The sequence below is a fragment of the Tachypleus tridentatus genome, chromosome 13 (genome assembly GCF_004210375.1).
Source record: "Tachypleus tridentatus isolate NWPU-2018 chromosome 13, ASM421037v1, whole genome shotgun sequence".
Lineage (NCBI taxonomy): Eukaryota > Metazoa > Arthropoda > Merostomata > Xiphosura > Limulidae > Tachypleus > Tachypleus tridentatus.
In genome coordinates, this window is record NC_134837.1 from 39,694,010 (window position 1) to 39,707,414 (window position 13,405).

The 13,405-nt window shown below is 34.6% G+C and overlaps 1 protein-coding gene across 2 annotated transcripts in view; it reads left to right on the top strand.

Moving 5' to 3' along the window:
- The window catches only part of LOC143239017 (contactin-5-like), a 49,620-nt gene that overhangs the window by 22,965 nt on the left and 13,250 nt on the right, over positions 1-13,405 (top strand). The window contains exons 2-4 of one of the 2 annotated variants that reach the window (XM_076479745.1): positions 6,267-6,602; positions 7,524-7,634; positions 8,795-8,998. In XM_076479745.1, the coding sequence (XP_076335860.1) occupies positions 6,267-6,602; positions 7,524-7,634; positions 8,795-8,998 (651 nt within the window). The remainder of the gene's footprint in view (positions 1-6,266; positions 6,603-7,523; positions 7,635-8,794; positions 8,999-13,405) is intronic. The other variant, XM_076479747.1, reaches the window with a different exon arrangement.

The following is a 13,405-nucleotide window of genomic DNA, read 5'->3' on the forward strand; positions in this document are numbered from 1 at the left end:
GTATCCAAACCATTGGAGCATGCAACCATGCTGGAGCCATACAAGGAAGTCTTCATGGATCTCCACAAACTTGTATGCATCGCTGTGACCCTGCCTGTCACTTTAGCTGCCTGTGAGAGAAGTTTCTTATGTATGAAGCTTCTCAAGACATACTTGCGCAACAGCAGTGGTAACAAGCACCACCAGCAACCTTGCTGTCATATCAGTAAACTTCAGGAGAGCAAAACAACTCGATATTGATACTGTTATAGACACATTTTTTGCCAATCACCAAAACAAGCGCATCATTTTGAAGTAATATTGACTATAAACACAACATGATGAAAGATAGTTAGCCTGATAGTGACCTTACTTTTCCTCAGAATGTATTAACTTCACATGGGATAATTCGTTTCTGCTATGTAAACTATGTCTTTATGTTATATTTATTTTGATTTGTAGCTTTACTCTTAATGGTATATTAAATGTTCAATCTAAGCTAATATTGATTTTCTTTATTATTATGTATTACCTTGGGTGGAATTTAGGTGAGCTTCCTCTTTTACATATACGAATGTTTTCATAAGCAGGTTATTTCTAATTTGTAATAATGAATTATTAATCAGAATATGAGTTTCCAATGAAAACTGCATTGAAAACGCAGTTTAAAATTCCACACTTTTTTTAAATGTACCTTGGTATTTACATTATTATAATTTACCATCTATACTTCATATTGATGGTATTTTGGGAACCCCCTCCACAGTTTACTTTAGCTCCCCCAACGACAATATCCGAGAGCTGCCACTGAATATTGCTCCCTATTTTCATGCTGCCATGGAGCTTATTGATGAATAATTATGGAATATTTTTCCGAATGTCGTTTATTACTCCGCACAGTTAAGACAAGTTATATGGTCAGACTGCAGCCTCCACATGTTTTTACGTGACAACATATTAGTTCACTCGAGACCATTTGCTTAGTGGTTTTCAAGGCTGTGTGTGTTTCATTGGTTTCTTTACCGTTAATATGTTGTTTTCCCATTTAAAGGAAGATTGTGATAATTGTAATATAGAATATCTATGGTGGAAGCTATAAGTAGAACGCACTGCTACTACTGGGCAAAGTAAGAGAGCCTATGACTTAATACACTTTATAGTGGTGTGGCGCTTTGCAACTAACTGGATAACAACCAGTCACAATTCAAGCTTTCAACACGTGACTGTGCTTAAGTACATAACTTTTTTCTAATAATGTATATGAAGATTTTTCTATCATTACTTCTGGACTGTTCCACATGGTGTTATTATAATGATGTACAGGCTACAGTGTTAACAATAATTCCGCTATTATGTTAACCACTATGAAACACCGTACCTCCATCAACTTCCTGAGTTCTACTTTCATTAATATTTGACTCAGATGGTTAGGGTGCTTGACTCGCAGTGTGAGGGGCGAGGGTTTGAATCATCGTGCTACCAAACGTGCTCGACCTTCTCAGCCGTGGGGGCGTTATATCGTGAAGTTCAATTCCACTATTCGTTGGTAAAAAAGTAGAACAAAAGTTGGCGGTGTGTGGTAATGACTATCTGCGCTAGTCCTCGTGTAGTTTCGTGCCAGTTTTAAAGACAAACAGAAAGTCATTGTTATATCGTCGTCAAAAACTTTACTTTTTTTTTTAGATTTTCCTTCTACACACCTACCAGCTATGCGTAATTCATTAGAGTTCAATGGAAAAACGTGCAAGACATGTACTGTATGTATCTCAGCATACGTATTATTGATCGATTGAGATCCAAGTATTACGCATGCACAGACACATAAAAAAACTTCATTACAGCAGTTACTTACAATATATCAGACACTTTCAAATATTTTAGTAGTTTATAATCTCTATACCTTTGTGCGAGGCTTCACACACGTGCACGCTATGACCGCTAATCTCTTCACCAAGTGAAGGGAAGTTTACCCTGCACTGTCAGCAGCTTTATGTCAGAAGGGTTTTCACAAAACTTTCCTGACTTCCCGCACGACGTATTTTGGATTAGTACCTTTTTTTTGTTATACAAGCTATTTCTCCAAGAATATGCGGACAGTTTTTCCTTTGGTGGGCCTACATCGCATTCCATTATCGACGTATCGAACCAAGGCTATGTTGAATTACATTACCACTCTATTTCCGTGTTTTTCAAGCCTTTAAGGCAAACAGTTTTTTCTTTTCTAATTCTCTTTCATCGGAAATATCTGTTCTTAGAATATTTTTCACTTGTAATTCTCTTGCTTGAATTTTCCTCCGAATTAAAATCTATAGAACCTGGTGAGTTCACTGTCTCCAAAACAAATTTCAACCACTAATGTTTTATAATACGTGATTTCCAAAACTGCTGAGATGTCTACTATGTTGTAATTACCCCAAGTATTAATGGGGTATTTAAGCCTTAAAAAAATTATGGTTCATGTGAGTGCTTCTCTCACCTTAAGACATTCGAAAAAATTAACATAAGATTGAACTTGTTTGTGATGAATAACAGAACAAAACTCTGGGCCTGGCATAGCAGGGTCATTAGGGCGTTAGACTCGTATTCTAAGAGTCACGGGTTCGAATCTCTGTCACACTAAACATGCTTGCCCTTTACTCCTTTGGGGCGTCATAATATGCTGTTAATCCCACTATCCGTTGGCAAAAAGTTGCCCAAGAGTTGGCTGTGGGTAGTGATGACTAGCTGCCTTCTCACTGCTAAATTAGGGACGGTTTACGTAGAAAGCCCTCGCATAGCTCTGCGCGCAATTAAAAACAAAGAGAAACAAAATCGTCATTTTAAAATAGAAGTTTGTATTTGTATAATAAGTCCACATTAGACTAGTTGCTGTGTCCATCAAGGAGAATCGAACTCTTGATTTTAGTGTTGTCAATCCGTAAACATTCCGCTGTCTCACCGATAACCACAAATACTTTTCGAGCTTCTTCCATGTTTATTTGTTCTTAAGCTGTTTTCCGCATTGTGCAGTTCTTAAGATTTTAAAATCAAAACAAAGTGTTTTATGTACAGTTTTTACACAGATACAACTACTTCATAAATTTCATCTTCAGTTCTTTTTTTTAATCATTAAATTTCATTTTTGTTTTGAAGAATAAAAGTTATTTTATAATAATTAAATTGGAGTGGTTTAGCAGTTTTCCTTGAAATGACAGAAAAAAATGGTATACTAATGCTCTTATTTTGAAATGACTTTAAGAAAGTTAATGTAGACTATCTCGTTTGTATACGCTTTAGGAGCATTTCATGGAAACCTCCGTCAGTGATCATAGGCCCATAACCTCTATTCATTGCTACTGCTTTTAAGTAAAACTTTTCGTGTTTTTTTTTTATATAATATACCAGAATATATATTAATAGCACTTCAAGCATATGTGTAAAATGCACTTAGTTTTTAACTTAAAATGTGGTTAGAGTTATAATATGGTGATATGCTGACACATTTATGCAGCTTCAAAACCTTGATATTTTAATACAAAAATCCCTTGGAATCTGTCTCGAGTTAATATGCACTTTATAAGGAATTATTTGACTGGCTGGCTGAAAGGCGTAACATTTTTACTCTTCCTTCTGTCTTTAACAGATCACATAAACAATCAAGATCCAAGGCTCTTGTCTTCATCCATCCAAGTTTATGCTTGAATTGACATCTGTTAATAAAGTCATTTATCATCCTGATGAGTCAGAAATGTTGATTGGACGAGATTGGTAATCGTTCATTATGTGTAACACCGCTAACTAACAAAGTAAAGGTCTTTAATATTAGAAAGTGGTATACAAACGGGAATGCTTATAAGTCTAGTTTATTACTTTGGTAAGATGAATGTATGTGTTATGGAGCCAAATAAACGAAGCTCGAAAGCTCTTTAGATTAAACTTTCTGTATAGTTAAACTGCTTTTGATCAAAAAGATTATTAAAGAGAATTTACATGTTTATTGTGAAGCACAAAGGCTGCACAATTAGTTATCTATACTTTGACTATCATAAAAACTGAATCCCGAATTTTAACCCTATAAACCATTGAACTTACCTCTAGGCAACATGTTTTAATATATTCACCTTTGTCACTTTATTATGAATATCAAAACAAAATTGTTTAGAAATAGCATTTCAAATCTATTTTTTGTCTGATTAAAGATGTTTTAAAGCAATACTCGTAACCCAAGGTTAATGTGCTTCTCAAATGGTATTTAGTATTTAAATATAAAAGCTACATATAAATACAATAAGATTAGCAATTATTTTTTTAATCTGATATGGTATTACACAATAAGAGAGGTATGTATTTTTAATCTCATATGGTGTTACACAGTAAAAATGAGAAATATTTTAAATCTGATATTGTGTTACACAATAAGAGAGGTAAGTATTGTTTTAATCTGATATGATGCTACACGGCCCGGCATGGCCAGGTGGTTAAAGCACTCGACTTGTAATCCGAGGGTCGCGGGTTCGAATCCTTGTCACACCAAACATGCTCGCCCTCTTAGCCGTAGGGCGTTATAATGTGACGGTCAATCCCATTATTCGTTGGTAAAAGAGTAGCCCAAGAGCTGGCAGTGGGTAGTGATGATTAGCTGTCTTCTCTCTATTCTTACACTGCTAAATTATGGACGGCTAGTCCTCTTGTAACTTTGCGCAAATTTCAAAAACAAACAAACATGGTGTTACACAATAAGAGTAGCAAATGTTATTTAGCCTGATATGATGTTATACAATAAGTCATCAAGTGTTTTTAATCTGATATGATGTTATACAATCAGTACAGCAAGTATTTTTTGTCTGTCCTGATGCCAAATTTGTCTCTTTGTTTTTTTCATGAGATTATAAGAATTAATGAATTATATCAAAAACAATGCAGTAAAACATAGTGGAGCTCACATACCACATATAGTGCTCTGCACATTCAGCTCTTATAATTGTGACAGTGAATCCTGTTATTCACTTAAGAGAATTAGTAAGTGGAGGATACTGCTGACAAACAGTTTTAGATTAAAAATGAAGGTGTATGAATACCAAATACTTTTTGACCGACACGTAAATGTCGACTTATGAGAAATTTTTAAAACAAAGAATCAGAAAAATTTTGATCAGACAGAAACATGTATGATATGCTAATTATAAGCATATTTGGTTTGATATCTATAAAGAAGTGACAAAGGTGAATAAGTTAAAACGTATTTCCGGTGGCCCAGAGTTAATCTCGAAGTTTTATAACGTTAACATTTGGGATTCCATCCTTATGTATAGACTTGAAAACGTTTGGCTTCCTCATTGAACTTATATATAGCTTTTCAGTATTCCCAAACCTTTCTCTGATGATTTGAAGAAACAACGCAATGTTGAACATTCTTAATGTTACGATAATAAATAGTGGTGTAATGTTGCGTTTCTGATAACCATCACAATTTTGCAACTAATTTATTATATTTTATGGGCCTGGCATGGCCAAGCGCGTAAGGCGTGCGATTCGTAATCCGAAGGTCGCGGGTTCGCGACCGCGTTACACCAAACATGCTCACCCTCCCAGCCGTGGGGGCGTTATAATGTGACGGTCAATCCCACTATTCGTTGGTAAAAGAGTAGCCCAAGAGTTGGCGGTGGGTGGTGATGACTAGCTGCCTTCCCTCTAGTCTTACACTGCTAAATTAGGGACAGCTAGCACAGATAGCCCTCGAGTAGCTTTGTGCGAAATTCCAAAACAAACAAACAATTATATTTTATGTGTCAGCGACAGAAACGCAAGATTACGATACTAACTGTAACGACAACAATACGTAGCTATTTTTGGCGAAAGGTTTCGTTACGAGCTAGCTACGTTCAGACTAGCGCGAAGAATTGAACACCATATTTTAGCATTATAAGTTAGTAAGCTTACTGATGTTCCTCCAGGGTAAGAACTGAATGTAAAAAATGTGTAGTAACTTGCAATAAAATAGGAAAAACATTTCTCAAATTTTTCCATCAAAACACTGTCACTGATGCTTTTGTGTAAAAACCGAAGTGTTTAGGTTTTCGTAAATCGAAAAGTCAGCTTTAAAACGACGTTTTTGTAAACTTCAAAGCTCTAAAAACATTGGTATTCATTTCAACTCTGTCTAAAAATCTACTAATTTCCCCATAGAAATCATAGTCGACTAACTATTACAATTTCTTTCATACATTAACCTAAACTACCTGTCACATAGCGTATATCATATGAAGCTATTGAATTCACGAATACTTTGGTTTCCATAAATGTTTCAGCAGTTCCAACATACCAAGCTGTTGTGGGTCAAAGTGCTCAAATACCCTGCAACATTAGCCTTCCTTCTGAAGTCGACTCCATATCCTTAGTGTTATGGTACAAGTCAGGGATAAGTGCTCCAATTTTCAGTGTGGACTCAAGAAAAGGACCATTGGAAGAATCCAAACATTTCACCAGTGATGTCCTGGGACAAAGAGGATATTTTGACATCAGCACCCAACCATCCGTCTTGACTATTAATCCCATACAGAAAGATGACGAAGGTGATTACCGGTGCAGGATTGATTTTAGATATGGACGAACCTTTAATAGTATTGTAACATTGAATGTTATCGGTGAGTTCCTGTACTCCATAGCTTTAAGATTATTCTAAGTGATTAACATTACCTCTAGTGAACAAAGAACTGAAAAATAATTACAAACACTTTGACTGCTTTGTTAAAAACAATGATGGATAAAATTTAAGGACCAATTAAACAAAATACCACTTTTATGTAATTTTTTATTGGCTTATTCCAAGTTTAGGTTTAAGTCTAACAAAAAATAGTTTAAAATATGGACAAAAACATTTTCAGGTCTGTTTTTCGTTGTTGTTTTTTGTCCCATAATAACATTAATTGCACGGAAAAGAACAGAAATAAGTATTCAAAACATCTTGTATACAGAAAGAATTATAATTTTAGTGATTTTTTCAAATTATCAATGTTCTGGGAGAAGAGTTTAAGAAAAAATGTTCATTATCTCATTTACAGATAACATTATATTATTTTGTTCAATGTGAAAATAGTGACATAAAAGTGTTAAGGAATTAATAGAAAGTGTCAAAAAATCAACGTAAGACGGTTTTAGGAGAAACTGCTTAAACTTTAGTAACTCGTTAATGGTTACGTTTCACACTTTCTCTTTTTCTAAACAAACAGTTTTCCTTATTAGTGATTTTAAAGTTAGAAACTTCGACAAAGTGTAAAGTACGAATGTTTCACACTACTACACTAAGTTTTAATAGAAGCTTTACTTTTATCTCAGCTAATTTATTTGGATTCGTGTCACAGCACTTGCAAGAAAAGCATCTTCGACTACAGTGTTATTTTATAACAATTTATCATGACTAAATACCTCTACTCTAGTTATTGACTTTAACTGCATTATTATTTTTAAAGCTTTATCCTAACCAGAGCATTATTTTGATGAAAAGTACATTTTAATCTAAATATATTAATATTAAACGTGTATATATTGTCGTAAAATGTTTCCAGTTCCACCAGAAGAAGTAATTATTGTTGATGAGACTGGCGAACAAATTTATGGATATATTGGACCGTATAACGAAGGATCCAAACTTGTTCTCGGCTGTATAGCCAAGGCTGGTGGGTTTTATATTTATTGTTTTGAAAATCTTAGTAAATACTGGTCTACTTGTATTGTAAAGGATTTATTGGAATTTTGTTTTCTTGTTGTAGTTGGTTTTCAGAGTAAAATTTCACAATGGACAACTTATGTTCTATTCACACCAAGAAATCAAACCCCAGATATTATCATTGTTAATCGGTAAAATTACCGTTTAAACCATGAGGGACTTCTTATTATATCCAAATAGAAAATAATTAATTGTTGGAACATATGAAGTGATAATTTTGGATTTGAAACCTCGAAAAACAACTTGCTAATTAAATTATCGAGCTTTATTTTCTTTGTGTTTGCTTATTTACACTGTTACTAATTGAATAAAGCAAATAACTGTAACACTTAATAAATTATTAATAATGATTGTTAACAAAGCGTATTCGCCATCATCCAGCATTATGAAAATCTCTGAATGTGCGCTATTATTTTTTTCATTGGGTAAAATATAACTGTTACAAAATATTGCCCAACTAAGCAAGGGTATAATTGTCCCAGGATGTTATGCAGTTAGTCATCGTTATAAGTATTTACGCCAATAACCCGGGGAGTTCGTGCTTCATTTTCCAGATATGGTATGTTCAAGTTATTCCTTAAAATTATTAAATATTTACAATTCAGTAATATTTACTCACATTTGATTTGATGGAGATGTTATTGACCAGCTTATTCCTGAATAATTCACGTTTCTGTCCCTACTTACCAACAGATGGCAAAAATATCGATCAGTGTGTGTTTGTGTTTTTCTTATTGCAAAGCCACATCGGGCTATTTGCTGAGCCCACCAAGGAGAATCGAACCCCTGATTTTAGCGTTGTAAATCCGTAGATACCGCTGTACTAGCGAAAGGCATATCGATCAGTTCAAGGAGAGGCTGTAAGACAACATTCCGTTGTGTTTAGAATAAATTAGTAATAGAAACGCAGTGTGAAGTTATAATAGATAAAAATTATTACAAGCGTTGTTATGATGTGCATTTTAATAATAATAATACACACTACAGATTTGTATATTTGTATAACAGCTCTTCTAGCTGCTAATGTTTACTTTCAGTGCATAAGTACTATTTTCTTGATGCAGTTTTCCATCAGTAAATAAAACCGTATGATATGTTTACTGCTGCTAGGGAAACCACCACCTTATGTGACCTGGTGGAAAAATTCAGTACTACTAGACAGTACTTTCCAAGACAATGGAGATCGAGGTGTTCGAAACGATTACATCCTTCAGAAATTAACACGAGAAGACTTGATGGCTCAGCTGACCTGCCGGGCTTCTAATACTAAACTTATCACACCAGAGGTCGCAAGTGTTATCATTGACATGAATTGTAGGTATAAAATACAGTTATTTTAATTAATGTTATCCTCCCGCTTTTCGTTTGCCGACTTTTTAAATATAAGTTTGCGCAAAACTACACCAGGACTACATGTAAATAGTTAACCCTAATTTTGAGGGCAACTATCCAATAGCTTTCACCGTCAAATCTTACGCTACTCTAGTCTTATCGATAAGTGAGATTTTATCGTCACTCTTACATCGTACGTACAGCTACGAAGAGAAAAATATATTTTTCCGACAATACGCCGCGAACTCAAATTTTCTAACTCACAGGCTAACCAATAGGTTGCGCTTGTGACGTCGGTATTTTTGAAAAATAAAATAAACAGTAATTTAGTAACTTTTAGAATAAATAAACTTATAATAAACAAAAGAAATTCTAGATAAAAAAAACAATTTATCAAAATTTACCGGGATTAAATAGGATGAGATGGGATGACAATACTGTCTTTGTAAAAATAAAATGGTGTATTAGTTTTTACTTTAACGCCCGAAAAACAAAACAGTTTTGAGTACGAATGAACTAAAACCTGTATTACGCTATGTTATATAAAAATTTTGCTGTATATTTCGTTTAATTTCACGCAAAGCTACTCAATGGATACCGTTCCTAATCTAGAAGTGATATACTAGAGGAAATGCTGCTAGTCAGCACCACCTGTCGTCAGCTTTTGAACTAATTTGTCTGTACCAACGTTGATCGTTCCATTATACGCTCTGAAGGCTGAAAGGGCAAGCCTTTTGATGAAGTATTCGAACCCGCGAGTCAAACCTCCTAACCACCAACAAGACCATGTCAGGCCTCTTATACCAAGAGTTGTAATCTATCCAGTTTCGTTGTTTCAACAAATATACTTTCAACTACTTATAACTGGCCATTGTTTACACTAGAGATTATATTCACATGCGTAAATAAAACATGATGTCACATATAACATCAAGATTTTGACACGTCGCCGTTTCTAAATCTCACGTTGCGCAACCTTTGGTATTGCTAATTAAATATCTGTCAACATAATACATGTATAAATCTCAGCTTGTATCATCACAGGTACAAAGAGCCACAAACAGGTGGATCAGCATGTAAAGGCTACGATTCCAAAGATTCATGATTCTCGTCTCGTTGCTCAAAAAACTGATGTTTGTTTAATTTTGCAAAAGCCTATTAGAAGGTTATCTGAGCTAGCTGTTTCTTCGTTTAAATCGACAGACTAGATAGAAGATATTTATTTTCCTAGTTATACTGTAAGAGTTACAGTAAAACTCCACTATTCAGTAGGGTAACAGTAACCCAAGTTGGCGAAGGGTGTCGTTGACTAGCTGTCTTCCTTCTATTCTGTCATTTAAAAATTAGAAACAGTCATGCGCATATAGCCTTTTGTAGCTTTGTCCAATGATTCTGAAATAAACATAAATCTAAAATTGACAAGTACTGTAGGAGAAATCTAACAGCATAAAAATCTTTAAATTGTTCGAAACATGTCATCAAAAGTTTTAACTCTTAACAGTAGCATAGTCATTCTTTTTGTTAGATTTTAGAATCGTATTATACCATTTACAAGCATGATATTATACGAGAAAGAAATAACTTTTGCTGTCGCTGTGCGACTTTTAAAAGCAGTGCAGTAAGTAGGCTTGGATCGGCTGGAGGCTGTTGGTTAAACAAACTATTTTGCATGCGTCAGACTTCAACATTTTTATTGGTCTAGAAAGTCACATGACCTCACAAAGCGTTTCGTCATTGGATGATCCATAAGATTCTCCCAACGTGTTAATTGCCTATTTTATATTTTTCACAGCAGTAAGTATAACAAACACACGCATTGTTTGAAGCGGCATTTGTGTTATTATCGCTAGAATTTATACGCACAGGTTTTTAAAGGAATATAAAAAAACCTATAAGTGAGATAGCTGCCATTACTTTTTATTACGTTGTATTTTTTGTGTGCGTGGAGTGGATGCTCAACATGTATTCGTTAGTCAGAACTGTATGCCCTTGGCTTTCTTTGCGAAACCACGTGCGTCTCTAAAACTTTATGTTTTTTGCAGGTGTTCCACCTCTGATCACTGACGTTCTTTCTCACGTTCTGTTAGCACGTGATATTTCTGGTATTATTCGAACCTTAACCCTCGTTTATTGCGTACCGATTTTTAGTTCTCTGTCAACCAATAATGAAACTTTGCAGAGTTTATCACATTCAGGCACTGCCACGAGTAGTGATACAATTTATCTTGGCGTAGTTCTTACATTAAAGATCAAGGAGTTTGCTTGTTTTTTTAAATAATAAATCAATAAAAAATAATCCATCATTTTACCTGTTATCTCATCTAGAATACTTAATGAATGAACTTGTTGTTGTTTTTGGTTCGGGTGTGGCCTATGGGTAAGTGTGCACGGTTTTGCATTTTCAGCTGTGGGTGCGCATGCATTACGAAAGTGACTGTCAGTTCCGCTAGCCGCTTTAGATTAGCTACGTAGACGGCAGGTGCTACTTATTTGTTGACCCTCCTTTGGTCAGCAGTTTTAAATTAGAGACGGTTTCACTTGAGTCTTTAGGTATCTGACCTAGCCATTTAACTAATGTGTTGCATAACATGTCTTTCGAGTGGAAAATACGAAACACCGTAACACTGCTCTTGTTACTGGTTTCCGTTTTTTGGAACTTCGCTCTAGCTATTTCTCTGTATTATTTCTTGTCACATCTCTGTTGTTTCCAGACAAGTTTGACTTTCATGGTTACGTTATATAAAATTCTACTTCGTTAAAGATATAACTAAAGAAAAAGACACCATACTTTAATTTAAATTAAGCATCTTTATGGATTCCTTACCTTAGACTTCCCTTCTCAGTTTGAACTTATTCACAACAATTAAAGTGACACAAACCTATTGAGTTTGATTCACAGCAGTTTCCATAGAGATCTGAACCATCTTTATAGACAGTCATTTCACCATCGCCCCGCATGGCCAGGTGGTTAAGGTGCTCGACACGTAAGCTGAGGGTCGCAGGTTCGAATACTCGTCGCACCAAATATGCTCGCCCTTTCAGTCGTGGGGGCGTTATAATGTTTCGGCCAATCCCCCAATTCCTTAGTAAAAGATTAGCCCGAGAGTTAGTGGTGGGTGATGATGACTAGGTGCCTTCCCTTTAGTCTTACATTCTTAAATTAGGGACGGTTATTGCAAAAAGTCCTCGTGTATCTTTGCTTTAAATTAAAAAACAAACAATAATCTCATTGTGTTCCTTTAATTTAGAGAAAACTCAAAGTTCTTCGTAATAAATTTACCACGAGTGATCCTTTACTATTTATGAACACGAATCTCTGATCGTATGATTTACTTCTCCTCTTACATAATTCCATCACTTTTTCAGAATTATCCTAACTGCCTGTTGTTGGTTTTTAATGTATTCTTAGTGCCTATAGAATTTGGAACTAAACTTTAGTTTTACTTTAGGTTAATTCTTAGAGCTCTTTGTTGACCTGAAAATTGCAACGTATCGTTGATACACCAAATAAGAGTTTTAACCATACACTAATCAGTCTCTTTACTGGAGTTAGATGTTTAAATGTTACTTTTCGAGATGAGCCCATTTATCAAAGTCTATGGATATAAAACGTTTCACAGCTATGAGGAGTTGAAACTTCCGGGATCGTCTCTTTGAAGATCGAATTTCGATGATTATTCTACTTAAGAAATATCTCTACAATTACTTTTACTTTTCGAAACTGTCTCGGCCAGTATAAATAGTGTAAACTGTTTCAACCTCATATCGGTAAGTCCTTCATCATCCGTGGAGAAATTCAGCGCCATAAGGTGTTCAAATATGTTTTGTATGTTATTCTTTCTTCGAAATCAAAGACTTCCTTCATTGTCATAAGAAAATTCCCTACGTCATCGTACTTTGATGTTAGAACAGACCAATTAAAATCTTATGTCTAGCGTAGATTTCTACATACTTTCACGATACAGTCGGTCCCGGAAAAGACGTAAAACAAATAATCAGATTACATAATAGATTTTCAATGATTTACTATCAACAGTTGCTTTTTAGTCTAATTCCATATTTTAATCACACTTAAGAAAGCCAAAACTTACGTATTCGATGTGTCTTTAGAAAGCTCAATAATGTATTGTGTAATAGGTTGGTTAGTTAATAAAACAACTGCTTCTTAACTGAAGTTATTACAGTTGTGTTTGAATACATTATAAGATCCATTTTTCGAAAGAAAAACCACTCTTCTCCAAAAATATACATCAAAGATGTGTAAATCATTTTTAGAAGCAGATATTAAAATATCTGGTAACAAAATTTCGATAGAGTACATCATCTCATACTTACCTTAGTTTTATCATAAACATTCTTTCTATTCAAACCGATTTAAATGTGTATGTA